The following is a 27,872-nucleotide window of genomic DNA, read 5'->3' as shown; positions in this document are numbered from 1 at the left end:
ATTGTGATGAGAAATTACAGATATATACACAGTGTACATTATCGCATACAAGCCTTCCGTATTTTTGTCATTCCGTAATTTTGATCTACAAATGATACCAAATCGCACAGTTGTGCGGAGAGAAGCGCACAACGGGGCGAACGATTGCTAAATCGCACAGTTGTGCGCACCATGTGTGGACGATGTGCGGACGGTGTGTGAACGATGTATGCACGGTGTGCGCACGCTAATTTTGGTGCGTTGTGCGATCCCACAACTGTACATGTACATTGTACATACATGTGAGGTAAATGCATTGATCAATGGGAATCATTTTCTTCATATACCAAGTTGATTCAGTGACAAGTATAATATTGATTTTTTTTTTGAAAATGTACTTGTCTTTTATTTTTGCACATATCTTTTCAATTTAATGTTGTCAAAGACTACTTAAAAAAACAAGGTAAAAATTCCTTTGTCAAAGTCTTGTCCCATTTTCATGAAACCGTTCTCGTGCTCAAGTAAGATTCTGTGCTCACACAAGCTTTCTTGCAACTTGCATGAATCTTATGATACCGTCAACAAGCCAAGTCTAGATATTTAAAACGGTATTCAGCTATAAGACTCTCAAAAACTCCTCCAAATCATTTATAAAATGGGAGGATTAATTATTTCATCACCGCAATGAAACTTCAAAAATGTGATTTTCATCTACCTGTGGTCGTTTCAGCTCGGCGCAGGTCAGTCAATAAGGCTTGTCAGATGTCTAGAATGAAACTTGAGAGATGTGCACATCAAAAGGGTTAAAGTGATTGTAATACTTCTCTTACAGTTATTGATGTGTGTAGCCTGATATAAGGGTTGGACAATATTCTTAGACACCATTGACCAAAAGATTATGGTAATTGCAAGGAGTTGGAGGTCAAATTATTTTGGTGAAAAGGGTGTTTTTCACCGACCTTTTTCACCGCTAATGATTAAGGACATCTTCAATAAAGTATGATGCAGTTACAGCATCGCTTTGTAGTAAGCACAGCTTATAATTACAAAGGAAAGGAGACTTTAGACCAGTTCAACAGTATCCATTTTACCTCATTGTATTTCAGTGTGTGAATTACATACATGTATGTGATATAGTTGCTTTTCAACAAAATTAGATTTGTGTTTTGCTGCTCTTTATGTGAGCTTAGAGTATATTTGGCTAATCTTTAGAATTACATGTACTGAATTTTCAGAAAGGAGCTTGTATTTGATTTTGAAATTAAGATACTCGGATAAGACACGACTTTGAAAATGTGTTTGGTATCAAGACATTACCATGCTTAAATGTTATAAAATGTATACTGCTGAGATATGTACTGTTAAAATTGAGGCATTTTTGCTTCTCATTACTTAGACAATTAGCCTAGCTATTTATGTTCTTGTCCGTTTATTAGGTAATAATCCTGTTTATAATGAGGCATTTTTCGCTTCTTTGAATTTGACAATATTGAATTGCGTAATTTATAAATATTTTTGTCAACTATGTAAAGAGGATATTATATCAATAAACTCATGTTAAATATGCATCATGTTTGTTGTCTCCAGTTCCTTACATGATATATAAGGACCAGGAGATTTTAATAGCTCATCATAATCATTGGACAGTGGGTTGTACAACTTGTCCTTTGTCTGTCATTCATTATCTCTCCATCCTGGAATAATTCTCGAGTTGTGATTACCATTACCAGTACATCAGGTGAATTATGGCATCAACTTCAATCAACTTCTTTTGAATAACTGAAAGATCTAGTCTATGACATGTTTTGAGGTAATAGGCCAACAAAGGTTTAAAATAAAGTTTTCCTTGTCCTACATTCAAGTCACGCCACGGCAATTTGTTGTATCCTTGAGCAAGATACTTTACTCCGCTTGTTCCAGTCTACTCAGCTGTAAATGAGTACGTGGTTGGGCAGTGCTAGAATTGTTGAATGCTAGCTGTTAGCGCCGAAATGGCAGCTCCGGCTGTATGTTCCCCAGGGAGTTGAGAAATGTACTGGCTAGTTGCTAAGGCCCTATAACCATGAATAATAATTTGTGAATCGCTTTGAGACGACGTACAAACTAGGTTGTGATAAAGCGGTATTTAAGAACCTCCAATTATTATTATTATTTATGTGGGTCAAATATGTAAAACCAAAGGGCCAAGTTTCTAATATTTGGCAGATAATTTCCTTTTTTGTAGCTTAACCGAGTTTTATGAAAAAAATGACATTGACTTTGTTTTAAATTCACAGGGGTCAGATATGTAGGCCTAGGATAATGAATATTCTGGTATAAAGGGCTATCAAGTTTGTTCAATGAATGACCTTGATTTGATTTTAAGGTAGCAGGGGTAAAATTTGTTAATACCCTTTAATAACTTGTCAATAATCAATTAGTGTAAGGTGATAATGTTTGGCTTAAAAATAGCACACTAGGATCAAATTTATTAGTTTGTTAAAAAAAAAAAATTGGCTCGCATGTAAGGTCATAGGGATCAAATAATTAAAACCTTTAACTAAAATATTCTGAATAACCCAGAGGCCTGGGTAGATGAAATTGCCTTAACCTGTTTTCAAGGTCATAAGACAAAAATTTGTTCAAGCTTTGAAATAACTTAATGGTGAGAACTGGTAAGTTAAAAGTCAATGAAGATTCATAAGGTTAAGAGTAACAGTATTTTCCAACAGAAATCTGTCCTTGAAATTCAATGGTTTATGCTCTGTAAGTGTATATATACATGTCTAATATTTTGGTGGTAATCTTATTTTAGCACTTTTAATCATTACATTGAGTTAAAAATGCACCAGTTGAAGTTGTTACATATTGTTACCGCTACATATTGTCTTGATGTGCCAATTCATTAATGTGCTTAAATCAATTAAAATTGTAAATGAGCTTAGATTTTAGTGTGCTAAAATAAGTGTTTACAGTATCTCATGAAATTGATAGCTATGTATGTGTCACCATGTGGATGATACAAGACGTCTAGTTTAATCCTCTGATGTACGTTTGACCAGGTGAGCTAAACAATTCTCTGGACTTTCATATAACAGGAAAGTTTTATTACCTGAAGTGTTTTCAAATGGGAACACACTTTATGAATAAGATAAGATAAGGTGATTTTGCTCATTGTTAACTTTTTACAATTTTTAGGTCACCTGAGCTTTAGCTCAAGTGACCTATTGNGGATTGCCTCCCTTCGCTTTAGTTAAAATCATGTAATAAGGTTCAACTGTGTTTTTAACAAGAGGTCAATGGGCCTTAAAGGTCACCAGAGTCCTAAAGTATTTTGTTGTTGAAATAATGATGTCAAAAGTGAATGGAACATTATTTGTCATACAAAAAAATGCATCAGTGAGAGGTGACTCCATCAGTTACTTATCACTACCAAGTTTGAATAAAACTAGTGAAGTGTGTAACACATGAATGCCCTTTGCCACAGAAAAGGTATCTCACTGGTTGACAATTTTCTATAAATAGTAACAGTGACCTTGACCTAGTAAATAGTTTTTCAAAAATGGCAGCTGTGGTGGCCATATTGGATTTGTGATCAACCCGAAAAATAACAACACTTTGACAGGACCATGAGTCGTTCATTCCTACAAGGTTTCAGTTAAATCAGCCCATTAGAACTTAACTTTAGGTTTGAAATAGTTTTTTCAAAATGGAGGCATTGGTGGCCATATTGAATTTCTGAGTGACCCGAAAAATAACAACACTTGGTCAGGGAGATGTCAGTAGCATTCCCAGGAAATATAAATGAAATCCCCTTGACATTATTTCAGCTTATGTTGAAAAGGTAAAATATTAACAGACGTTGGACGAAGGCGGATAGCAATAGGTCCCTTGAGCTAAAGCTCAGGTGACCTAATAAACGTAAATTTAATCTCAGCATACCCATTTTACAAATATTTGCATGTTCTATATGATTCTTGTCACACATGAAATACAAAATATCAAATCCTGGCCGCCTTGGTGAAAGCATGTATTATCCGCTGCATTCCCCCGACTAGTTTAACAAACCAAAATGCATTAGAATACAGGAATGTATGTGTGTATTTTGTATAGGACTGGAGGGGCTATAGTCTTTTATGCATTATAACAATTAAAAGAGCTTTCCCCCAAAAATGGGGACAGATAATGTTTAAATTCCAACTGCATGTGATTGTCTTGTAGATTGATGTTATACTCACCAAGTCATCAAAGACATGGAGTAAGTCCATGTTATATAATTCAATTGCAATAAATTTGCTTGTTAGAAATTACAATTCGGAAAATGCTGATGAAATCTAGACCTATAGCACAGTTTCGCATGGTTTTAATGAGAATGAATACATAATAAACAAGAGGCCCAGAGGGCCTGTATCGCTCACCTGAATATTTAAGCAGTCATACAAAATACTCTCATTAAATATTATATTGCACTACAAAATATTTCCCATGCAAACTTTGTCATCTCCATGTGTTGAAACTACCAGCCAAATATTATAAGATTCTATGCTTTTTTATTCTTCTTCAGAAGTTGCTGGACATATTTTCCCCTGTAAGTAGGTCAATGTCATTTTCCATCTCAAATTGGTTAGCTCTATTCCAAAAAGCTACAAGCCAAATCTTATGGATCCATTCCTTTTAGTTCTTAACTTAGGTGATCTCTATCCCAGGAAGTCACCAGCCAAATATTAAAATTTTATGCCTTTCGATTATTCAGAAGTCTTAAAACATATTTGACCCCTGTGACCTTGAAAGAAGGTCAGTCGTTTTCATTCTCAAACTTTGCCAGGCTCAATCAGCCAAATATGAAGATTCTATATCTTTTAGTTCTTCAGAAGAAGTCGTTTAAAGAGTTTGACATATTTGAACCCTGTGACCTTGAAAGAAAGTCAGGGTCATTTTCATTCTCAAACTTTGTTGGGCTCCATCCCAGGAAGCCACCAGCCAAATATGAAGATTCTTTACCTTTTATTTCTTAAAAGAATTAGTTTGAAGCGTTTGAAGTATTTGACCCCTGTGACCTTGAAAGTAGGTCAAAGTCATTTTCATTCTCAAAGTTTGTCGGGCTCCATCCTAGGAAGCCATCAGCCAGATATGAAGATTCTATACCTTTTATTTCTTAAGAGAATTAGCTTGAAGCATTTGACATATTTGACCGCTGTGACCTTAAAAGTAGGTCAAGGTCATTTTTGTTCTCAAACTTTGTCGGTCTCCCACCAACAAAGCTTTCAGCCAAATATCATGACTCTAGGCCTGTCCGTTCTTCAGAAGGGCAGGTGAGCTAAAACATCAGACACGAACATAAGAATAAAAGAGCACAACAAATATAAAGGCAATATCTTTATTTTCAACAGAAAGTAAATAAAGCTATTTGATTGCTTACAATGAAGTTTCTAAACATTTTATCTTCAAATAAGATGAGTCAGAGCTGAATATATGAGGTACACATGATATATAGATATACTATGCGAAACTTTTTATGATAATTATGCAATAAATTACAAAAAAAAACACCAATTTAATCTGTTTTTTTGATTCTGGTGTATTGAATGAAATTATATGGAATGATTTAAATGCATTTGTTTACTTTAATTAAAACCATGAAACAGAGTATGAAGGTGTGGTATGCAAATATGCCGCATACTTGCCATCTCTCCCTATTAATGAGTGAGACTCCCGATTTTGGACCCTAAATTTAGCTTTTACAATAAACTATTTCTTCTTTCTAAGATTTGATGATTTCACCTGAAAGAGCAGCTCAAACAATGCAATTTTAAAGTGTTATTTTCCCCTGGGGTAAACGATTCTTAACATGGGTTATCTCCCCCATGGAAATTTCAAAAAGTTGGCAAGTATGATGCAAACACATTTTTTTCGTGACGGGTGGTAATATGACTGGGCCAAAATATAGTACACTAAGTCTTGTAGAAGAAAAAATGGCAGTGGTCTCTTTCCATATTGCTTTATTTTTGTGATAGAATTATAGCCGATATGTTTTCACAAAAAAATGTGTAAAATATAAACGCAGTTAATCTTTTGACCTTATACTAGGGATTAAGCAAGGATCATTGGCTAACAATGTTGTTGCACAAAATGTATTACCCCCTTCCCCTAGTTTGTTCCCAAAAACAAAACCAAGAATGTTTTACCCCATAATATTTGTGCTATACACTCAGTTAACAGTCTTTGATACATGTACATGATGTGCTATACACTCTGTTAACAGTCTTTGATACATGTACATGATGTTAAAGGATAGCAGTGACGCCTTATGATTCCAATGAATTCTTGCTCAAAGTAAAATGAATATATAATAATTGGTGAGATTATCAAAATGCATTTAATTATACCTGAAATTAAATTAAATTATTACAGATGAAATCGTTTAGCCTAACTATAAATATTACACATATGTAAATATATAGACAGACATTGTAGAATGACATAGTGGCTAGCACTTCACTATGGGATTGCATTAGTTTGAAATAAAGTGTTAATAATTTGAATAACTTAAAAGCTACCTAATATATAACAAACACCTAGGGTACATTCGCGTATCCGGTTGAAATGGTTGAACCGATTGAACATGTAAAGAAAACGACAGGTACAGATCTGAACCGAGGCTGACCTCAGGAAAATTTGGCACATTAAGATTGAGGGGTCCAGACATATCTGGCCGAAACTAAAATGCTGACTATTGCCAGTTTGCGTTATTTCTTTCTTAAACAATGTCAAGCCACATGTAGTTTTTAAGATACGTTAGGTAATTCAGTGGACGCGTGAGAGCAGGGCATACTATTCTTGATACATTTGTTTTTATACTCCTAAACTGCATTTTTAGCTCTGCTTATAGAACGGTCCAAGTGCGTTCATTTATCATGGAAAATTTCTGCCCCACACGTACCGTTTCAACGGGAATACGCGAATGTAGCCCTATTAACATGGATAGCAATATTTTTGTTTCATTAATCAGAATGACAAATGGACAGACTGTGGATAAAATCCAAATAGCATTTACTTAACCAACATTTTTTTAATTTTCAAATAACAATTATAACAAAAAAAAATATCTTCATTAGCTATAGAAAGTGTTAAAAAAAATAAAAAGTAATTATTTTCACCTTTATTTATTGCATACATCTAAATAGATAAACTTTACTATTTCAGACTAGGAAATTTTGAATCACACTTCAATGAAACATTGCTTTGTTCCAGCTTACAGTCTTATGTTCTGGGTCTTAGCTGACCTAGTTACTTCTACAGTCATTGGATTCGTATACCTTCAACCAATTACGACTGTAAACATACATTTTTCTGGTGGATATCATTTTTTGATATTTTTTTTTCTGTTGATATATTTGATCAAGTGAAAATATGAAGTGCATTTTCAATTTCTGATAATACATGTTATTATCAACATAATCCAATCATGTTGTCATTCCTTGGCCAAATGTTCCTCCTCTAAGCTGTTCATTGCTTTACTATTTCAATAATTAGATACCAAAGTATATGTAAAACAAAAATACATGTATATAATTAAATAAACATTGTACACACTAGTGACACATTCAACCTGCATAAAAAGAACTTTCACAGAACATTTGAAGATTTATTTTGGTGATCTGAGATAATATTTGACAATCTGTTTCAGTGACGTACAAATATTTCATACAAAACATACATGAAGCACCACCAAATTCATTCATCAGCAGAATCATATTAAAGGCAATTCTATAAGGAATAATTTGATCTGAGCAGGAATTCAAGTCTTGTGATGAAATGCACGACTAAAAGATAAAATCGTAAGTGTGGCTTTTTACCAATGACTAAAATTTGTAAACAAACTAAAAAAAAATTGTCAATATAATGTAATACATTCTGCAAAACAATACAAAGATTTTTCTGGTTAGTATAGGTTGTAATCTTTCACATGATAAACAACAGAAAAGCTTAACATTTCATTTTCATGCATAAGTATGCAAGTGTTCCTTTTAAATGACACACAAGCACATATATAGCTGCTCTCTTTTTAGCCTCCATGGTTGTATAGTTGAGTTCTACAACATACATTCTACACTGGTAAGACGTTATAACAACTTGCATGGCAAAGTTTGTTGTTCCACTCCAACGATGAGAAATGTAAGTAAGCTTGTTTATGTAACCAAATCAAGTGAGAATCACATAAATAACAATGGTGGTTCTAGATGGAAGACATTGCTTTATGCAATTAAGCTACCCACGATAATAGTAAATTAATAAGACAAATGTGATTGTTACTACATATGTAGTATAATATATAGGCTATACTGAGACAATGTGTTGACAATATTTCCTCCCGTTAGTTTCCATATACGATATGACTGGAATGTTAAGAAAAGCATATGTTAACGAACAATATGAATTAAAGACACATAATTGTACAGGTACTGTAATCCCTGTAATTAGAGCCCATGGTCAGGGCACTTCAAAAATTGGCTTCAAGGGGCAGGCTTATCAGGAAAATAAAATGTGAGGTATGATAGAAAAAGTTGTGCAGCTTCAACCATTGATATCACATTTTAGACCAAACCATCCAGTGTGGCTTGAGATTAGGAAAGCAATTCCACTTCACAGGAAGCCTTCTGCTTTAACTCATTCACCCCTGAAATTTCATAATGAACTATTCCAACCTTTGAATTGGAAGAGTTCAAATGTGTCTTCAGGGGTGAAACAGTTAAAATGTAAGTATTGTAGAGGGGAGATGGGTCTTTATAATTTCAGTTCCTTTTGAACTAGAAAATGTCTGTAAGACATGTATGCCCCTGTCACCATGTGAAATGTGTTTGATGTTTGACTGGACGGGATGGGACTGGACATGAGAGCAATACTATATTAGGGTGGGTATAAAAATAGGGTTGGTGCTTATAGGGGGAGGGGCGCTTATTACGGCAAATATGGTAAATCAAAACTTGAACAGATGAAATTAATTGGATGCATGATTTTGTAAACATGGCCAAACCCATACAAAATTATAAATTGAGTCTAAGATGATTTTATGACTAATATTCTTAACAGTAATGATTCATTGAAATAACTATACTCTTTTTAAATAACACACCTAACTTCTGAGCAAAAGAAGACAAAATGTAAACCCTTACCTAAACATTTTATAAAAGATGACAAAACCTACCAGTATGTAGCATACTGGAAATAGTAACAAAGACAAAAGTTACAATATCTTCGTCAGAATCTTATCCCATTTAACTTACTATACAAGGTAGGTTTCTGTTATTGCTTTAATGGTTTTACAACACAGAACTCAGAAGTATAATTCATTATATTCATACTGTATGATATGGAATTGTTCATATACTGCTTTTATTCAGTAGAATTTGTTCACAAACAAGCTACCCATTATCTTATTACCTATGTTAAGTGTATGTATTGGTACCAAAGATGTAACGAAACAACAACCCACTCTACAGTCGCTTCCTCTACATCTGAACACAAAAAATGGCAGCTCTATATGCAATGAACAGAAACCACCATTAAGACTGGTAAATATACTTTAAATATTTTATTAGTACATAGCTGATCTACAAGTGATAGGACATTTGTGTCAATGATAATACCAACTGGTAAAAAGAGTTTCCATTACCAAAATTGTATGATTTTTTTCTTTCAGTTTAACATATATATTCTGTCTTTGCGTATTGAAGAGTTATCTTCTCTTGGGAGCAGGAATTGATTGTTACGTCATTGGTTTGTGCGAGAAAATTACGTCGTTTTCTCAAAAATTGATGACGTTACTCTCACAAACAAGTGACGTAACAATCAATACCTGCTCCCAAGAGAAGATAACTCTGCAATACGCAAAGACGGAATAGTACAGTCCTTAATATTTCCAGTGTCTAACACACAGTTAAAAAAGTCTATCCTCAGGGCCAAATTGTTCAAAGTATGGTTAGCTTCATGGACGATCATAACAAACCCCTATACATACACATTTAATTCTGAATTACAAAATTTTGCAAAAGATATGAGGTAAAACTTGCATTATAACTAGATCGTAAGCTCATCAGGTTTACACTCCTGAACTATAAACCAGTACTATGTTAACCCTTTACACACATACTCATTTCATATTTTTATACAAGATATATGACATATATGATACAAGTTCAGTTAAAGAGCAACTGGTTTAAATGTAGGCACTGTCTACAGCCCAATAAACAATTGATGACAATAAATTAACAATTTCTTATGGAAAGAAATGAGATCTGGTACTTGTTTCACAAACATTTCTTTTAGCTTAAATTAATAAAAATATTTTCCAAAACATAACAAATACTCTCTTAACTGAAAGTTCAAGTAAAGGAAAGAAATCCTAGATAAGATATTTTGGGAAGCCAGGTACAAATACTACTGCGAGAACAGGGTAAGAATTGATCACAGCTATTTTGTAGGTTATATAAGATTGTATCTCTGATTTATCTATAGCTAACTACAGTTTGGTGTCCTGAACTGACCCAGTATCACTGTGAAGCCAGGTACAAATACTACTGCGAGAACAGGGTAAGAATTGATCACAGCTATTTTGTAAGTTATGTAAGATTGTATCTCTGATTTATCTATAGCTAACTACAATTTGGTGTCCTGAACAGACCCAGTATCACTGTGAAGCCAGGTACAAATACTACTGCGAGAACAAGGTAAGAATTGATCACAGCTATTTTGTAAGTTATGTAAGATTATATCTCTGATTTATCTATAGCTAACTACAATTTGGTGTCCTGAACCGACCCAGTATCACTGGACGGAGATTTGTTTCCTTCTGGACTACTACTTGGCTCCTCTACTTGCTGTTCTTGCTCTTCTTCCTCCTGCTGTACTGTCTGTTCTTCTCTCTCTTCTCCACTGCAGCTCTTGTTATCCCCCCTTAGACATACACCATCAGGTAAGGGCTCTGGAGATTCGCTTTTCTCCAAATTCTCTAGGACATGTTCCGGAACCTTGCTTACAAAGAACTTATGGTTGGACGTTGTGGCCAGCACCCCGCCGGCATTCAAACGTTTAACTTTTGGTCCATATGACATTGTAATACCAAACATGTCTGTTAGTGTACCCCCAACAGCGTGCAGGATAGCTTCTGGGGCACATGTGTCCCATTTCTTACAACCTGGAGTTGCAAATATATATGCGTGGACCTTACCTTCTATCAACAGCAGTACCTAAAGGCAATCAGAAAATAGTGTACAATTAAAAAAAATCAAAACTTTATCTTCAGTCACAACTTTGAATTAATATTAACTTTTCAATCATATTATATCTGATGTTTTTAGTTCAATTACCACCTTTCATGTTCTGCCCTGCCCATTCAGCTGCTACTTATTTAGGCCTTATAAGTGACCACATCAACATTCTGACAACTTGAAATCATGTGGGGTTGAGAGCCTCACTTGTTTGACAATATTAGCCCATCTATTCGGCCTGATTTATACCTTATGATCAGCTTTGCATCTCAGACAACTTATGTGAGATTAAAAGCTTCACCTCCTTTGATCGTACATTTGTAAGCCAAATTCATTCCGATTTTTTTTTTACCTTTATACCACAGGCATCACCCACTCTGACAACTTCTTTGGGGGTTAGCCCCTCACCTCCTATAGCTATATGAGCCCAATCTATTTAGCCTGATTCATACTTTATGAAAAGCCCAACCCAATGACAACTTCTGTTGGGTTGAGCCCCTCACCTCTGGGATCCTTTGACTATACAACTAGCCCAACCCATCTTGCCTGATTTATACCTTATGACTGGCTCCGCTCACTTTGACACCCTGTTAGGTTGAGAGCCTCCTCAAAACCTCACAACCTTGCCTATACTAGCCCAACCCATTCTGCCTGATTTATACCTTATGACTGGCTCTGCTCAATTTGACAACCTCTGTTAGGTTGATTAGCCCATCTATTCGGCCTGATTTATACCTTATGATCAGCTTTGCATCTCAGACAACTTATGTGAGATTAAAAGCTTCACCTCCTTTGATCGTACATTTGTAAGCCAAATTCATTCCGATTTTTTTTTTACCTTTATACCACAGGCATCACCCACTCTGACAACTTCTTTGGGGGTTAGCCCCTCACCTCCTATGGCTATATGAGCCCAATCTATTTAGCCTGATTCATACTTTATGAAAACCCCAACCCAATGACAACTTCTGTTGGGTTGAGCCACTCACCTCTGGGATCCTTTGACTATACAACTAGCCCAACCCATCTTGCCTGATTTATACTTTATGACTGGCTCCGCTCACTTTGACAAGCTCTGTTAGGTTGAGAGCCTCCTCAAAACCTCACAACCTTGCCTATACTAGCCCAACCCATTCTGCCTGATTTATACCTTATGACTGGCTTCGCTCACTTTGACAACCTCTGTTAGGGTGAGAGCCTCCTCAAAACCCCACATCCTTGACTATAATAGCCCAACCCATCCCGCCTGACTTATACCTTATGACTGGCTCCGCTCACTTGACAACCTCTGTTAGGTTGAGAGCCTCCTCAAAACCTCACAACCTTGACTATACTAGCCCAATCCATTCCACCTGATTTATACCTTATGACTGGCTCCGCTCTCTTTGACAACCTCTGTTAGGTTGAGAGCCTTCTCAAAACCCCACAACCTTGACTATTCTAGCCCAACACATTCCGCCTGATTTATACCTTATGACTGGCTTCGCTCACTTTGAAAACCTCTGTTAGGTTGAGAGCCTTCTCAAAACCCCACAACCTTGACTATTCTAGCCCAACCCATTCCACCTGATTTATACCGTATGACTGGCTCCGCTCACTTTGACAAACCTCTGTTAGGTTGAGAGCATCCTCAAAACCTCACATCCTTGACTATACTAGCCCAATCCATTCCACCTGATTTATACCTTATGACTGGCTTCGCTCACTTTGACAACCTCTGTTAGATTGAGAGCCTCCTCAAAACCTCACAACCTTGCCTATACTAGCCCAACCCATTCTGCCTGATTTATACCTTATGACTGGCTTCGCTCACTTTGAAAACCTCTGTTAGGTTGAGAGCCTTCTCAAAACCCCACAACCTTGACTATGCTAGCCCAACACATTCCGCCTGATTTATACCTTATGACTGGCTCTGCTCAATTTGACAACCTCTGTTAGGTTGAGAGCCTTCTCAAAACCCCACAACCTTGACTATAATAGGCCAACCCATTCCACCTGATTTATACCTTATGAGGGGCTCCGCTCACTTTGACAACCTCTGTTAGGGTGAGAGCCTCCTCAAAACCCCACATCCTTGACTATACTAGCACAACACATTCTGCCTGATTTATACCTTATGACTGGCTCCGCTCACTTTGACAACCTCTGTTAGATTGAGAGCCTCCTCAAAACCCCACAACCTTGACTATACTAGCACAACACATTCTGCCTGATTTATACTATATGACAGGTCTTATCCTTCCGACAACTTCTGTGAGATTGAAACATTCGACCCCCCGTTTGAGTTTATTAGGCCAACCATTCAGCATGATTTATTTATACCTTATGACCAGCCCCGCCCACTCTGATAACTTCTGTTGGTTCGAAAGCCTCAATTGTCTCTGTCACCATTCTGTTGGAGTGAGATCTAGATGTTGTCAAAATCAACTGTTTCTCAGGCAGTACCTCCCTGGTAAACCCAAAGGCTCCTGTGGATGAAACAATGAAAGATTTTTGTATCATAATGAACTCACATTTTAGCAATATAAACATCTGTTATGTTCGCAGCAGTTAACAAAATTAAGGTTATATTTACATCATTATGATAAAAAAAACAAGAGACCCAATGGGCCCGCATCGCTCACCTGGTATAAATCTCACACTTATAACCTTAAAAGTGATCTAAAATAAAGCTACAAGCAAAATATAAGTATTTATGATTAAAAAGCAAACAAAAGAACCTGTTTAAAGATTTCAAAACATTTTATCCCCGTGACCTTAAAAGTTGAACAAGGTCATTATGTTGAACAAATTTTATAGCCCTTCATCTCAGGATGCAACTTGATAAATATCACCACCCTATCCTTTTGTTTACTGAAATTAGGTTATTCAAATGCTTATACATATTTGACCAAATGTGACCTTGAAAGTGGGTCAAGATAATTCATATGAAAAAGCTTGATAGCCCTTCATAAAAACATGCTACTGGCTAAATATCAACATACTGGGCCTCATGGTTATTCAGAAGAAATCGTTTAAAGATTTTAAACAAATTTGACCCATGTGACCTTGAACATAGGTCAAGGTCAGCATGCAATTGGTCAAACATCATCATCCTAGGCTTTTTGGTTACTGAGAAGAAGTTGTTTAAAGTAAAAAGTTGATGACGGACGGACGGACGATAGACGACGCACCATAGCATAAGCTCACATGCCCTTCTGTCAGGTTAGCTTATAAGTGAAGGTCATTCATTTGAACAAACTTGGTAGCCCTTTATCCCAGCTGGTCAAATATCATCACCCTGGGCGCTTTGGTTATTCAGAAGAAGTTGTTTAAAATAAGATATTGACGCTGGAGGACGGACGGTCAGACGAATTTGGCCCTTCTGGCCAGGTGAGTTAACAAGTAATCATTAAACAACTACTTGCTCTCTACCTCTGAAAGAGGGTTTTGAATCCACCCTCTCAATCAAGGACAGAAAAAACAGTAAAAAAAACCTGTTTCCAATGCTACAAGTAATGTTGTAGATATGTTGAAGGTGACTCACCTACTTCACACACTCCCCAGATACATCGACCCATCTCCTTGTCTTTGTCCTGGTAGTTATAAAACGGTTGATTTATTACTCCGCCCACAGCATGCCCCTTAACAGCGATGCCAATCAGTACAGTCACATGGTCCAGAAAACCTGAAATAACATTCAACCTAGACAATTTCAGAAATATAATTTTCAAGTTTACTTTCAAACTCGTGATTGATAGACATACAATTTAACCTCAGTGTCCGGTTGTATGTTGTAGTAAAAATTATCATGATAAATTAAATCTTTATAAATTCAGCCATGGCATCTATAAACAAATTAAATATTGTAGCACAATATTATTGTCTGTGGTAAGTTTTGATCGTACAAAGGATCATGGTTGCCTTGTAAATTAGCAATAGAAGGAATTCCCTTAAGCTGAATTTTTAGAGAAGTGCACTGGGAAGCTGAGGGCTCCAGTTTGAACCCAGTGGAGGACCACAACTCTCACTGATCTTATAAGTGTCCGTCCTCAATTTTGTGGTGACAGTTAGAACCTTGGCTGTAATCGTGTTTGAGGCTGTCTGAACACATATAAAAGAGGGGGAGGGACAGTTTATTGTATATAATAACCCCTAATTGGAAGAGCAGTCGACTGGGAAGCTGGGGGTTGCTGGTTTGACTGCAATTGTAGGACACTCCTCTCTTTCCTGTTACAATATCTTACATGGTATATGGATTATCAATGTAACCCTCAACATGTAGCGCATGACTGCATATTTTACCTTGAGTGTACTCAGCTGTTCCATCCAGAGGATCTACCCATATCACAACCTTGTATAAGAACATAAAATGGATAAATATAATTGCAACAAACCAGAAATATATTTCGACTACCTTGCGTATACATATCGACAAGGCAAACAATGAAAGAAATATATATGCAGTATAAAACATATCAGATCATCTTTAATAAGCCAATTGCACAGCTAGTTATTTTCAAATAAAACAACACTTTTCCATGGAACTTTTGAACATAGTCTGTTTACTTATGTATTATGTGTATAAACAAAACAACTGTAGTACACACACAAAAATCCCTGCATTAGCTAACTGTATTGGTTCTAACAATGTGTCGGTGCACCTGTACTTAGGTAACATATATAATCAAGACAAGTCAACAGCTATTGATTTCAGTTTCCTTTCAAAAAGATCAGATGATATACTAGTAACAAACTAATTTTAACTATTGAAAACATTACCTGATCATCTGTAACATCTTCTAGGAATTTTGGACATTTATGTTTCAGCACCTCCTCAGTAAATCCAAGCTCAATGAGATCTGCTGGAATCTTTTCTGGTCCTAGATCCTATTAAAACACAACACAATTGTTTTCTTACATATTTTACAAATATATTGGTATTTACACAATTAACCAATGTATGTAGATATATGTAATTTAGCATTCATCTCATTCTCCTGTAACAATGGTAGATACTCAGCATTCTGATGTATGAAAAAAATACAATGATTATGAACTAGTGTTGGGAATCGGAATCGGTAATCATAATCGCTTTTCAGAATCGGTAATGAACAATTAAGGATTGTTATCGGAACATCCAAATTCTGGTAAATGTATTTGAGATATGTGTAATTATGATGGTATACCACTTAGAATTGGGATTCGCAGCATACTTCTGCCATGTAAAATCAAAGGCTGACTTGGTATATCCATTTGAGTCTCTTTTGCTATTACACTATTGGTATTAACCTACTACATGTACTTAAGAATTGGACTAATATAAGAGTAAATTTGACAGATATCAACAGAAAACAGCATGCAACATTTAAACCGATTAATTGATTATAGAATCTATCAATCGGTTAATTTGAATTGGTTGTATAATTTATTTCGATTATAATCGATTATCGGAACACTTAGTGATAACTATATATCATTCAATAATTGCTTGCACTACTTTAGAACACAATATCAGTATAAGAGGCAAATCCACGGGAAGTTGCAGGGATCTTCAGGAATTTTCAAACACTATGCACCCATTTCCCAGTTTATAGTCACATCAATTGCCTCTAAAATAAGTATTTTCAACATTTTTATCATATGGAAACCCCATCAATTGATCTGTCTCGGAAATCTTCCTAGATACCGGTAAATACGGTATGTGTTTGGATCCTTGATCTACCGCTGCAGAATCTGGAGGTCAGATAAGGATAAATTCAGCTGAAATATAGTAATTATATAGTAATTATTTTTTATAATAATTTATGCAAACAAGCATACTGAGTATTGCTAAAGCAATACATGTCCCTTTCCAGCCCCCACTAGCTATTACACTGTAATGATTTATAACAAGAGGCCCAGAGGGCCTGTATCGCTCACCTGGATATCTAAGCAATCATTGCAAAATATTCTCCAAATGAGATTCAAGGGAATATGCCAAACCCCAAGGCCAATCCTTGTAGCATATCTGTATTAGACTTTTCATGCCCAGCAATTTTACGTATGGTTATGGGGTGGGGATCTCAACTGTTTCCAAGCTGTGATCCAGAAACTAGGTCCCTAGGGTTTTGGCCAGAACCCAGGATCAATTCTAATATCATGACTGCATTTGTCCCTTTTTGCCTAGCATTTGTATATCTAGTTTTGGGGTGGGGATCTCAACCCTTTCAAAGTTATGACCCAGGGGTTAAGTCTGCAAGGGTGGGGCAGACTCTGGGGTCAATTCTAATATCATGACTGCATTCGTCTCTTTATGCCATGCAACAATTGTATATATAATTTTGGGGTGGGGATCTAAACCATTTCGCAGTTATGACCCAGGGATTAAGAATTCAAGGGTGGGGTAGTCCCCAAGGCCATCCTGGAAGCATATGTGCATTCATCACTTAATACTCAGCAATTGTATATATGGTTATAGGGTGGGAATCTCAACTGTTTCCAAGCTGTGACTAAGAAACTAGCTCCCTAGGGGTTCGGTCAGACCCCAGGGTCTATTCTAATATCATGACTGCATTCGTCTCTTTATGCCCAGCATTTGTATATGTAGTTTTGGGGTGGGGATCTTAACCGTTTCAAACTTATGGCCCCGGGACTATGTCTCCAAGGGTGGGGCCAGACCCTAGGGCCATCCTGGAAGCAAATGTGCATTCTTCTCTTTATACTCAGCAATTGTATATATGGTTATATGGTGGGGATCTCAACCATTTCCAAGTAATAAACTTTTTTGGCCCCACCCCTTATCCCGGGGGGGTGAGCCCCACTGTTTGTACAATTTTGAACCCCTGCCTCCCATGAATGCTTCCGACCAAATATGATTTATATCCAAGGCACAGTTCTACAGAAGAAGTTGTTTATAGCAATAAAGCCAAACTGCACCATTTTGGCCCCGCCATAAGCCCCCTGGGGGGTCAGCCCCACCATTTGAACAATTTTGAATCTCCACCACCTAGGGATGCTTCAAGTCAAATATGGTTGATATCCATCTCTTAGTTCCAGAGAAGAAGCCGCTTAAAGCAATAAAGCCAAATTGCCCCCTTTTAGCCACGCCCCTCAGCCCCACCATTTGTACATTTTTGAATCCCCACCACCTAGGGATGCTTCCAGTCAAATTTAGTTAAATTCCAATCAGTGGTTAAGAACAAGAAGTCGTTAAAAGAAATTGTTGACGGACGGACGCCACGGTATGGCATAATTATATAAGCTCACCTAGGTCCTTTGGACCAGGTGAGCTAAAAATGGTGCCCTTTGGTAACAATTTGGGAAAATGAAAAGTATACAATAAGCTTGTAACTGATTTTACTGTAATTTTTCTATTCTACATTTCAGAACAAATCGATCAATGTTTGATTATTATATATCGATCATCAGTCCATCACTGGCTTCAACTTGTCCAGGATTTTGTATTAATAGTAACGGGGGCCTTGACCTCAACTCTAGAACCCTGAAACTCAAACTTGTCCGAGATATTATGGTCCTTTGTAATTGTGTGAAGTTTGATCAAAATCCTTCAATTTATAAACAACCAGAACAATATGATACAGTTTAATAAATGCTATTTATTAACTGTATAGGTATGCAATGTTATCATGACCAACATTGTTGTACATGTATATGTCTTATAAATCAGCACACACATGTTTATACACATAACAGAAGAAATAAACAATACACAAATATATACATTTCATGATGATCTACATTTAGGTTTGGCTTTGGGGGCTATATCATACTACACATATATAAGCTATGGAAATCTCACGGATTACTGACGTTATCCTACCAGGAGTGAACTTTTACCCCTTGTCCCAGGATTACTGCCAATATATCCCCCCAGGAGCGAAACGGTTGCCCCTGGTTCCAGCGGCTGGATGAGATTTCCCATTATCAAAAAACGGACCCCAATGAGAGGATATTTCTGACAATCCTGGATCTAGACATGATGAGTAGCTCATATACCTGGATCCCATGAGAGGATATCGGTTTAGGAAATTCCTGGGACTGCATGATATCTAGATCTAATTTTCTGGATATAGATCCCATGAGAGGATATTTCCTGAATCCTGGATCGGACACATGGGCCCCGTTAGCCCATGTTGTACCAATCCCATGAGAGGATTCATCATTGTTGGAAAATCCTGGATCTATAGGATACCTAATTATAACTTATAGGCACCTTATTATGTAGGTATAACTGTATATTAACATGGGGGCTGAATACAACAACATATGTGTTGTGTACCTCCCGGCTGAATACAACAACATATGTGTTGTGTCCCTCCTGGGCCCACTTGTATAAAACATCTCAACTCTTGAGATTTCCTCAAGTCTAAGATTTCCCATAGACAATACATTGCTTGAGATTTTCCTTAACTTTGAGATGTTTTATACAAGTGGGCCCTGTACCTCCCATAGTTAATACCTCTGATCTGTATTCCCTATATCCCTTCCATGATATAGCCCCAATATTATAACATTTGAATAAATATATATATATAAATATAAGTACATGTACATTTGTATATGACTTCACTCTATGCGACTTGTGTCTGCTCTTTCATCATTCAATAAAATTACATGTAACAACACGAATTGCTCCGTTTACTTATCATATTGTACTCCTTGGTACACTTGCAGATGTATGTAAATAATGTACTCAAGAAACTGATGCTGCAGTATACATGTATACACTGTAATAATTATAAGGTGGAGGTTGGGGTGGATGGCGGTAAGCTGATGTAAAATGAGTCCACACGCTCCGATAGTTTCTTAAAACAGTGCGGGGTGACGCTGCCCTTTGTTGGTCATCTCATTAATTATGCGTGGCTAACCGCTTGACCAATGGTAATTAACCTTGACATGCCTAGTAATAACTTAAGCCAATCAGCATCATCCCTAATCTAATTATTACCATATTATCACATTTAAGATGAGTGTAGGAGACTGTTGAGCTATGTTCTTTGTTCTGTATCTATAAATATAAACTGACAGCATTACTTATACCTAAATTTTGGTACACATGATGGTACTAAGATAATATATATATATATGTATATGATATTTATCCACATGTATCTCTAACACACCTTAATACTTAAAAATCAACAATGTTGCACATGACATATAAACAAATGGCTGTTTACAAACAAAGTTTATTATAAATAATAAACTACAAGGAATGAAGCCACTAGAGCGCTAACAATGGATTTTCTAAAAAATGGTAATGTTGACCTTGACCCGACAACCCTGGAACTCGAACTTGTCCGAGATATTATTGTCCTTTGTAATTGTGTGAAGTTTGATCAAAATCTGATGGAATTAAGCAGCTAGAGCACTGACAATGAATTTTCTAAAACAAAAAGTAACAGTGACCTTGACCCAACAACCCTAAAATTCGAACTTGTCAAGGATATTATGGTCCTTCGTAAATGTGTGAAGTTTGATCCAAATCCCTCAAGTAATGAAGCCACTAGAGCGCTGACAAGGATTTTCTAAAAGTAGTAACGGTGACCTTGACCCAACAACCCTGCAATTTGAAATTGTCCGAGATATGATGGTCCTTTGTAATTGTGTGAAGTTTGATCAAAATCCCTCAAGGAATAACGCCGCTAGAGCACTGACAAGGATTTTTTTGAAAATAGTAACCTTGAACTAACAACCATGAAACTTGAAATTCTCCATGATATTATGGTCCTTTGTAATTGTATAAGTTTGATAAAAAGATCCCTCAAGGAATGAAGCCGCTACGGCGTTGACAAACATTGGTGTTACGTACACAGAAGGACGGAGAGGAAACGATGTGCTGCTAAACTGAAGCATATATATATAACAACCATCACCTCTGTATATATACATTGTATATAGAAACAAATTACTGCAGAGGAACATTCAATGTTTGTAACAGTGCAGCAAATCCATTGAGCAGCCCAGTTAACCAACTTACCAGCACAAAGTGTTAAGTTTCCCCCTTCATTGAATGTAAGGTATACTGATATTTCTAACCTAATTAAGTAGCTGTGTCAGTGGCCATGATTTCCAGATTTAGTAAGTTATCAAATAAAATATGTGTTGACATGATTTTTGAACTGCAGTTCAACATAGTTTTAAATGTGGTAAAATTTAGTTTGAAATGAACAGTTAACATAATTTAATCCTGTACACATTATTTTAAGACGTGATTGGCTATTTCTTTCATCTATTAAGCCAGGGATGTGATTGGTGGTCGGAAGAAGAGAATAAATCAAACTTAAAAGGGAGGAACACACCTTATTCCCTTTAGAAATCTTATTTATTTAAATTACACTTTTTAAAACCATGCGAAAAATAAGGACAACAAGAAATCTTCTTAAAAGAGATAGAATCACATCTCTGATATAAATAACAGCTGTTGGCATGGTTTGGCAAAAGTTCAAAGGACTGGTTTGGATACGAGCAGATGTAGAGGTACTAGAAACAATATCTACAATGTCCCGTAGAGAATAGAGATAGAGACATATCGGTAACTAAGCACATTGGGTAGTTAGGAAAAAGGGTCAGTGAAGCTGTCAAGCTGTAAAAATCAACATGGAGATTTATTACATAATCCCTGAAAGTGAAAACCTAATTTCCTGATGTTATTGATTATCCAGTAATCAATTTCAGTGGTGAGTTTATTGCTATGATCAATGGAAAACCAATTGATTTTATACAAAAGTCGACAAAACTGCCAATAAATATTATTAAAGTCAGAATAATTACCTTTATAGGTCGAGAAGCATAGCAATTAATTTTAACTTCAGTCAATTCTTGTTCTTGTTATACAGTGCTTTTGTCAGTCCAACATTACAAGAATTTAACGGAAGTTGATGTCTACTGCTGCTTGCACCTGCTTTGACTATTGATCAGATCTCAACAGCCTCATTAAATATTCATGAATTTGGCTGAGCATCTAGCTAGAGAACATGGCCTGGGTAGCCAGCAGACAAGTTTCATCAAAATTCAATTATAATTCCTTGAAAAAAACACATTTACTGTTGGTATAAATTTTACTCCAAATTTTGTCATTTTTGTTTTCCCTTTCATGTTGTTAAAAGTCATGAGACAATATTAGTAAAATACATAACAAATCTCGGTTGGGTAAAACGCTTCATCAGTCATGCAATCATACTAAGCTAATGAATAACGTTTTGTTTCTTTTTCTGACCAAAAGAATGGAAAGGAAGGCAAGGCAATGAGGGTAGATATTAGTTATATTATATAACCTACCGTTAGGATGTTCTGTTTTGGTGAGAGAAGCTTAGAGATTGTGGGGGAAGCAAAGTGTGGTCTAGATCTATGTAGTCTGGTTGTATTGGATACAGAGGTCTCATCCTGGGGGAGAAGACAATCCAATATCATACTGATAGTCATAAATCACAAAATCAGAACTTTTTTTGAAATTAGTTTCATGCACTTTCTAGATCTGTCTATTGATAAAAATAGCTGCATTTTACATAGATATGCAGTACTAGTGACTATCAATTTGACTGGCCCTTGACTGTTGAACAGTTGCTTGCTTTTAAATCCTCATGGTTTAGAATATTGAAAACATATTTTTCTTTAAAAAGAAGTCTAAACCTAGTTGTACTGATAGTGAAAATACAAATACTGTACATAAACTGAACTGGTCATTTCACATCCTGACAAAGAATAGTCACACGACCTGTTCTATACTTGACATTGATCCCTGTGTTTTTAACATACACGTGTGTATCCCTGTGTTGTTTTTTAAACAACTGGTTCTTTAGATAATCAGCTTGATTTGGTATACCATTCTCAAGTGATTCTCAATCGATTTATAACTATACTTGTATTTATTGTCTCTTATTATCACAATACCTCCGAACCAACTAAAACTGAAGCTTTTATTCTTTTTACTTAATTAGTAAACACACACTGTGAAAACTTGATACTGTACAAAATTGTAGAGTGGCTATGCACTATACTGTTAAATAATTAATAGAAGTATAGAAAGAAGAATAGAATAGAAGAACTACAGAACGACTGCCTTGGTTAGAATCTACAGAAATACACTATGCTGGATATCTAGCAAAAATAACATGGTTTTATTTATTACATTTTTGCCAGTGAAATATCGGATTCTGTCAACTTGATAAAATTGATATCTTTCACACTGTGACAAATATCAAAAGTGTATTTAAGTATTTAACAATCAAAACGGTATCTTCTATTCGCTGCATTCAAAGGCAACGATATTTTGTCACAGATTCACATGAAGCGACGGTAAAATAAGTGGTTGTTATATGGTAAATGTTTGGTAGACAGACTTAAGTCTTTACATATATGTACCAGTAATGACATTTTTATAAGCAATAATACCAGAAAATAGCAGAAAACACAGAAATTGCATTGAGAATGCCATTCAAAATGGCGCGCAGCCTTGTTGTCAAGTGTGACATCATTAGAATATGGCGCTAATAATTACGCTTCTGATTCCCGCCCTTTTTTAACGCATAAGATTTTTCATGTTTTATGCTTTAAAAATGTAATAAATAGAAAATTCAATGGTGTCTTCAGTAATAACAAATATATTTCACTCCTGTTGCTAGTATTTTGATATTTGACATATTGAACGCCACGGTTTATTCTAGATCTACAGCTCTGGTAAAAACTTACCTCTTCTCCATATATGGACACTTTGGGGAACTGCTTGTGGAGCGAGGCCACAATACATCTCTGAGCTGACCTATCAGCTTCTGTCTGGAAGTCGTTCTTGCCCTGTAAGAAACAGACATGTATTATAGTCGCACCGTTCACCATGGGAGACTCTGTCTCATTTACCAGAGAACATGGGACCTTAGAACTCTCACAACTAAAATTGGTCCCTCCTCATTTCCTTTTTCTTTTAAAATTTCCCTGAAGTCAAAGTTCATTTTTGCTGAGACAAAAACATATTCTCAAAGGTGTAATGACATACCTGTTGATTGTTCATTTATAACAAGCAAATTTGTGGAATTTATATCCCCCGCTAGCAGGACATATTGTAGGTAAACATTATTGAGGTTAGGTTTAAACATGTGAGTATCGTGCTGTTGAGACATAATGTATAGCAAGGGGCGATAACTCCGCCAAATAAAGTCATCAAACTTGGTCGAGCCCTTAAGGCATTTAACCCTGGTACCAAGTTTGAAGAAAATTGGTTAACATTTGTTGCAGTTATTGCACAGAAACGAAGCGTGACAGACAGATGGGTCAAGGTCATTTTCATTCCCAAATTTTGTTGGGATTTTACGAACGCATCTACCAGCAACATATTAAGATTCTATACCTTTTAGTTCTTCAGATGAAGTCGTTTTAAGTATTTGACCCCTGTGACCTTAAAAGGAGGTCAAGGTCATTTTTGTTCTCAAACTTTGATAGGCTTTTAACTACAAAGCTACCAGCCACATATTAAGATTCTGTACCTTTCAGTTCTTCAGAAGATGTCGTTTTAAGTATTTGACCCATGTGACCTTAAAAGGAGGTCAAGGTCATTTTCGTTCTCAAACTTTGATAGGATTTTAACTACAAAGCTACCAGCCACATATTAAGATTCTATACCTTTCAGTTCTTCAGAAGAAGTTGTTTTAAGTAATTGACAATTTTGACCCCTGTGACCTTGAAAGGAGGTCAAGCTCGTTTTCATTCTCAAACTTTGTTGGGCTCTAACCAACGAAGCTACCAGCCACATATTAAGATTCTATACCTTTCAATTCTTCATAAGAAGTTGCTTTAAGTATTTGACACTTTTGAACCCTGTGACCTTGTAAGTATGCTAAGGTCATTTTCGTTCTCAAACTTTGTTGGGCTCTAACCAACAAAGCTATCACCAAAATATCATGACCCTAGGCCTGTCCATTCTTCAGAAGAAGCTGTTTAAAGGAAAAGTTGACGGACAAATTTTCATAATTACCAACATATGGCATGAAAATGTACTTAAAATAGTTTGAGCTCCAGACTCAATTCAGGAAGGAGGATTTGTTTGTTTGAGTGATTTTACGTCCGCTTCACTACCGAGTGGTTTGGTTATCCAGCAGACGATAGGAAGGATGGCTAGTGTCACATTTATATACACAGTACTAGTGCTTTAAACAGTAGTTTACACATCTCTACAGCACATAATAAACACAAACTAGCTATTCCATTAAGAACAGCAACATTTCATACAACAGTTTTATAAAACATCCAAAATTTATTATTAAATTTCAGAAGATCTTATTTTAATTCGGAAGCTTTCAAACCAGAGACAATTTTTTACAAGCATGTAAGTGGGCTGACAGTTCTCTGCCATCTGCTAATTTGTTACCAGTAGCCACCACAATGAAAATATACAATCATCTAATACTTGTACTTTCCAGCTGTTAATTGTATCATTTAATATTGCATTATAACCATACAGAGCATCTATTAGCTGTAATGGGCATCTCTGAAAAACCTGTCATCCACAATGTCCACCATCTTGTATTCTATACAATAACCTCATGCGATAGATAGCATAAGCCTAAAAAAAAATGCACGTCTAAAAATAATCTATATATCTGGTGTACCCAAGTGACAGAATGTAGGCCATCATTTGAATAGCTCATCCCTAAACTGATCAATCCATATACTGACCCAAACTGAACTCATATGCTCTCATCTAAAAGGTACATATCTAGACCAGCCTACTTTCTGACTCCAGCTGATAACCTGACGACATACTACAGATATATACAGGGAGATCTCAATAAAGCAGACCAGACTTTCTCTGTCATCAACAATGACTATGGGGCAATCAATTTCTGTACCAGTCTAGTCAGTTTGTTTCAGGTCTAGCATAAATTTGTTTTTGTCTCCAGGGTTCACCAATGGCAGTAATAGCTATGAACATTAACAATTTTTGAGGGTTCAAAACATACTATTTATTAACCAGTCCTCATCTAAATTTTGAAATTTAAAATGAACAGGTTTTACACGAACCCCCTTATGTTTCAAATAGTAGTTTTAACCAATTAGAATTTCCAACTTTTTGGACCCTAGCCTCCCTGATTAGTCTTAGATGGACAAAACAGCTGTTTGTTACGTTTATCATCAAGAAAATTTAAGAGACTTTTATCATCAAGAAAATTTAAGAGACCATCTTCACTAGCCAAGTGTTCGCTTCGTATACACTTGGCGGATATAGCTGTGTTTACCGAGCCTTCAAATTTCGTAAGTGGAGTGTATATGACGCAAACACTTGGCTAGCGAAGATGTTTAGAGACATGCATCTATGTTCATATATTTTATTTCTTTTGCAAATTGTTTCTAAACAAACAAGCAGTATTCAATGTACTCAGTCAAGGGTTATGTTTAATATCCAAAAAGTGTTTCACCAATTCAAACCAGGCATTGAGTTAAATATATTTAATTGCAATCACAAGCAAGTAGGATTTGGCACAAGTTATAACAACATTTATTTATCAATAACCTTTCCTAAAACAAATACAGATTTCAGCATTTTGCAAAATTAAAGGTAAAATCAACTATAAATGTATTGTAACATTGTTCTCCGAAAGTGAAGTGAAGGATTACTAACATGATGTACAATTTTGTCAAATAGTGTATAGGCAGATTTTAATCACCACACAAAAGTAACTCAATATTAATATAAACAGCTATATCATTTAGATTTAGATAAAGTAATCCTCTATGTATAAGGTACAGAGGACATGCAATCAAAGAAAAATAAATGGCATTTTTACAGTACCATACATAAATTCAGGGTTTTATACAAGGTTTACATGAAATATTAGATGGTCATATGTTAAATTTGAAACTTTGAAAAATAAGAAAAGATTTGCAATTGTGGCAAACTAGGTTGATGATATGTATATAAATTTCAGAAGTAAATACCAGACATGGTGTTGGTATGGAATCCTTGGAAATTAATGCATTTTGTTTTGCTTTAAAATCGTCATAAATACATATATATATATAGCTTGCCTAATATAAATGAATTGAGCATAAAAGCTGTTTTCCCATTTCTGTTAAAGCACCTTACAAGAATCTATATTACATACATATGATCTACATATCTCTCAATCTTAAAAGTGTCTCTGTAGTAAACAGTAGATCTCTCATGAAGTGACAGAGTACTATTGATTTAATTGGAAACCGAAAAAATACATTATTCTGCAAATATTGAACGTTAAATAAACTAAATTAACAAACATGTGTCATGAAAAACAACATAGGTGTCTGGAAACGGTAATAACAAGTGTCATACTATTAATGTTAACTGATTCGTCTACTTCAGTATAAACATGTGGAAACGCGTCCCAGATCAATAACGGGAATGCTTCTGAATTGGGTCACCGGATTCCTTTACTTCTGAACAAAATATCACTCCTTCTATTGCAGCATACATACCTTTTCAATTATTCCTAAATCTCCCTTTTTCATGACATCCCTGATAATTTGGCTGGCACGATTAGATACAGCCACAGAGGCGGACACAATCCGCATAACAAGAGAACTGTTGACTGCCATTTTGTGTCGTGTGATACAAGCGTGTCAGTGAGACGGGCACCCCTGTGAGACAGATTATAAACAAATCAATGTCGTTAAAAAATATATTAAAAGATTTTGGAT

At 35.9% G+C, this 27,872-nt stretch overlaps 1 protein-coding gene across 4 annotated transcripts; it reads right to left on the bottom strand.

Annotated features, from left to right (window-relative positions):
- Positions 1 to 10,379: 10,379 nt before the first annotated feature.
- On the bottom strand, positions 10,380 to 27,786 carry LOC110466079 (3'(2'),5'-bisphosphate nucleotidase 1-like). Of its 4 annotated transcripts, none has more exons than XM_021522373.1 (9): positions 27,651 to 27,786; positions 23,898 to 23,999; positions 22,488 to 22,592; positions 15,987 to 16,094; positions 15,510 to 15,558; positions 14,752 to 14,892; positions 13,548 to 13,693; positions 10,742 to 11,204; positions 10,380 to 10,604 (listed from the first exon to the last, which is right to left on the bottom strand). In XM_021522373.1, exons 1-8 carry the CDS (start codon positions 27,768 to 27,770, stop codon positions 10,752 to 10,754), a joined length of 1,224 nt encoding a protein of 407 aa, XP_021378048.1. In that variant the 5' UTR covers positions 27,771 to 27,786; the 3' UTR covers positions 10,380 to 10,604; positions 10,742 to 10,751. The 4 variants fall into 4 exon arrangements, with proteins under 4 accessions (XP_021378048.1, XP_021378047.1, XP_021378046.1 ...); XM_021522372.1 differs by having other exon boundaries at positions 10,380 to 10,624; positions 10,762 to 11,204; XM_021522371.1 differs by having other exon boundaries at positions 10,380 to 11,204.
- Between the last annotated feature and the right edge of the window lie 86 nt (positions 27,787 to 27,872).

The sequence above is a fragment of the Mizuhopecten yessoensis genome, unplaced genomic scaffold (assembly GCF_002113885.1).
Source record: "Mizuhopecten yessoensis strain PY_sf001 unplaced genomic scaffold, ASM211388v2 scaffold11115, whole genome shotgun sequence".
NCBI classification, from domain to species: Eukaryota; Metazoa; Mollusca; class Bivalvia; order Pectinida; family Pectinidae; genus Mizuhopecten; species Mizuhopecten yessoensis.
The sequence above is the reverse complement of the archived record's forward strand: the minus strand, read 5'-3'. Positions and strand labels throughout refer to the sequence as shown.